This window comes from Cyprinodon variegatus, unplaced genomic scaffold, assembly GCF_000732505.1.
Source record: "Cyprinodon variegatus isolate N-32 unplaced genomic scaffold, C_variegatus-1.0 Scaffold400, whole genome shotgun sequence".
In the NCBI taxonomy this organism is placed as follows: Eukaryota; Metazoa; Chordata; class Actinopteri; order Cyprinodontiformes; family Cyprinodontidae; genus Cyprinodon; species Cyprinodon variegatus.
This window is the reverse complement of record NW_015150853.1, coordinates 62,420-64,213: the sequence shown is the minus strand read 5'-3', so window position 1 is coordinate 64,213 and position 1,794 is coordinate 62,420. Positions and strand designations below refer to the sequence as shown.

General features: G+C 33.7%; 1 protein-coding gene across 1 annotated transcript in view; it reads left to right on the top strand.

Annotated features, from left to right (window-relative positions):
* LOC107092917 overlaps positions 1-1,365 on the top strand; it is a 3,549-nt gene extending 2,184 nt beyond the window's left edge. Inside the window, exons 2-5 of the mRNA XM_015387635.1 lie at positions 48-404; positions 495-620; positions 803-855; positions 961-1,365. Of these exons, the coding sequence (XP_015243121.1) occupies positions 48-404; positions 495-620; positions 803-855; positions 961-1,041 (617 nt within the window). The 3' untranslated portion in view covers positions 1,042-1,365. The remainder of the gene's footprint in view (positions 1-47; positions 405-494; positions 621-802; positions 856-960) is intronic.
* The last annotated feature ends 429 nt before the right edge of the window (positions 1,366-1,794 follow it).

Genomic DNA, 1,794 nt, shown 5'->3' with positions numbered 1-1,794 from the left:
TATATCAAACATCATAGTTTCAAAGTATAACCTTATAATTATTTCAGGAAACTCAAAGAAGACATCCAGCTACACTGTTGTTCAGCAGTCAACAGCCTCAGAGTCGTCACGTCCACAAGAATCAGAGACTCTGCAGTGTTCAGTTCTCTCTGAGTCAGAGAACAATTCATGTTCAGAAGATCTAAGCATGTTCTGGTTCAAAGCTGGATCCAACAGACCCTATCCAAATATCATCTACACTGATACTAAAAGAGCTAATAACTGTGAGAAAAGTCCAAATACCCGAAGAAAATGTACCTATAACTTCCCCAAGAACATCAGCTCCTCTGATCCTGGGACTTACTACTGTGCTGTGGCTACATGTGGAGAAATCTTATTAGGAAATGTAATCAGAAAGGAAGGAGGTAATGTACACACATTGAGAAATATGCACAATAATAAGTGAATATTTCAAAGGCTTACAGATGCTCATGTTTCTTTTTTCTCTTTTCTAGGTCAAACACCACTTTATAAAATTCCGATTCTGCTGATCACAATAACCATTATGACCTTTTCTCTGACTGTAAATGTAATTTTGATCTGTTACCAAAGTCACGACTTAGCAGGTCAAATCATCAAAGGTAAGTGTTCTTTACTGAACAATATTCAATTTTTACTCTACTTGAAATGTTGGTATTTATAGAAGAAAGTAAAAACCTCTCTTCATATTTTACATTTAAATATGAGCCATCTGACATGTGATTAATTATTTAAAATTAAATTATATCAATAATACATATTGCTGTTTGTTCTAAATGTGCAGAAAGTTCCTCTGAAGAAGAGAGGAAAAAGTTCAACCAACAAAGAGATGAAATTGTAGGTAGTGATTAGAAAAAACATCACAAACGTGTTATTTCAGTAAATTTGATACTGAAGGCTTTAATTTATATAATTTTAAATGAAATGTATTTCTTTTCACAGCCTGAGGACAGGATCTGGTCTACTGTGCGTTACATTTTTTTGAATGAAAGATGCCTAGAGGAACAAAGAAGAGCAAATTGAAGATTAAAAAAAATCTGTTTGAATGAATGTCGAGATGAAATTTGTACTCTTTCCCAAAAACAACGCCTTTCTCCTTGTGTTATCACAGCTTTGTTTTATTTTTATGTTTTACAAGTTGTTTATTTTAGAAAAATAATGTTACATATATCACAGGCCGTAGCAACCAAGCCTATCCAGTGCTGTTTTCAATTATTTACAGATCCTGAAAATAAGCTTTCTAATAAGGTGAAACTTATGAAAATTGAATAAGACCTGTATATATCAATGCTGGAACTCTGCAAAGAGCATTAAGTTTAAAAACCAGACCATGAAAATTTAAACACCATAATTGAAAACATTGAAAAATCAAACAGAACAATTGAACAAAGAAAATGTACACTTTAAATTTTTAAATAGCAAAAATAAACAGATAATACTGCACTCTCGAAACCAATAAAATTGTTCAGTGTAATCACTCAACAAACGTGAATAACTGACACAAAAACATAACACGAATAAACTAAGAATACGCAGAGAAAATTGGAACACACAAATAAAAGAAAGAATACACAAACAATGATCTGGCCCTGATAGCTGGACCGAACCATATATATAGCAGAGGGAGCGGGTGGATGAGATCATTGATAATTAGAGAACTGGGAGGGAACAGCAGATGAATGAAGTGAGTAATCAGATCAGCTACCGGGGCTGCGATCATGACACACCTAGTTTGCACATATCTGCAGAAAAAGGTGAGCGAGGCAGAAAATATTA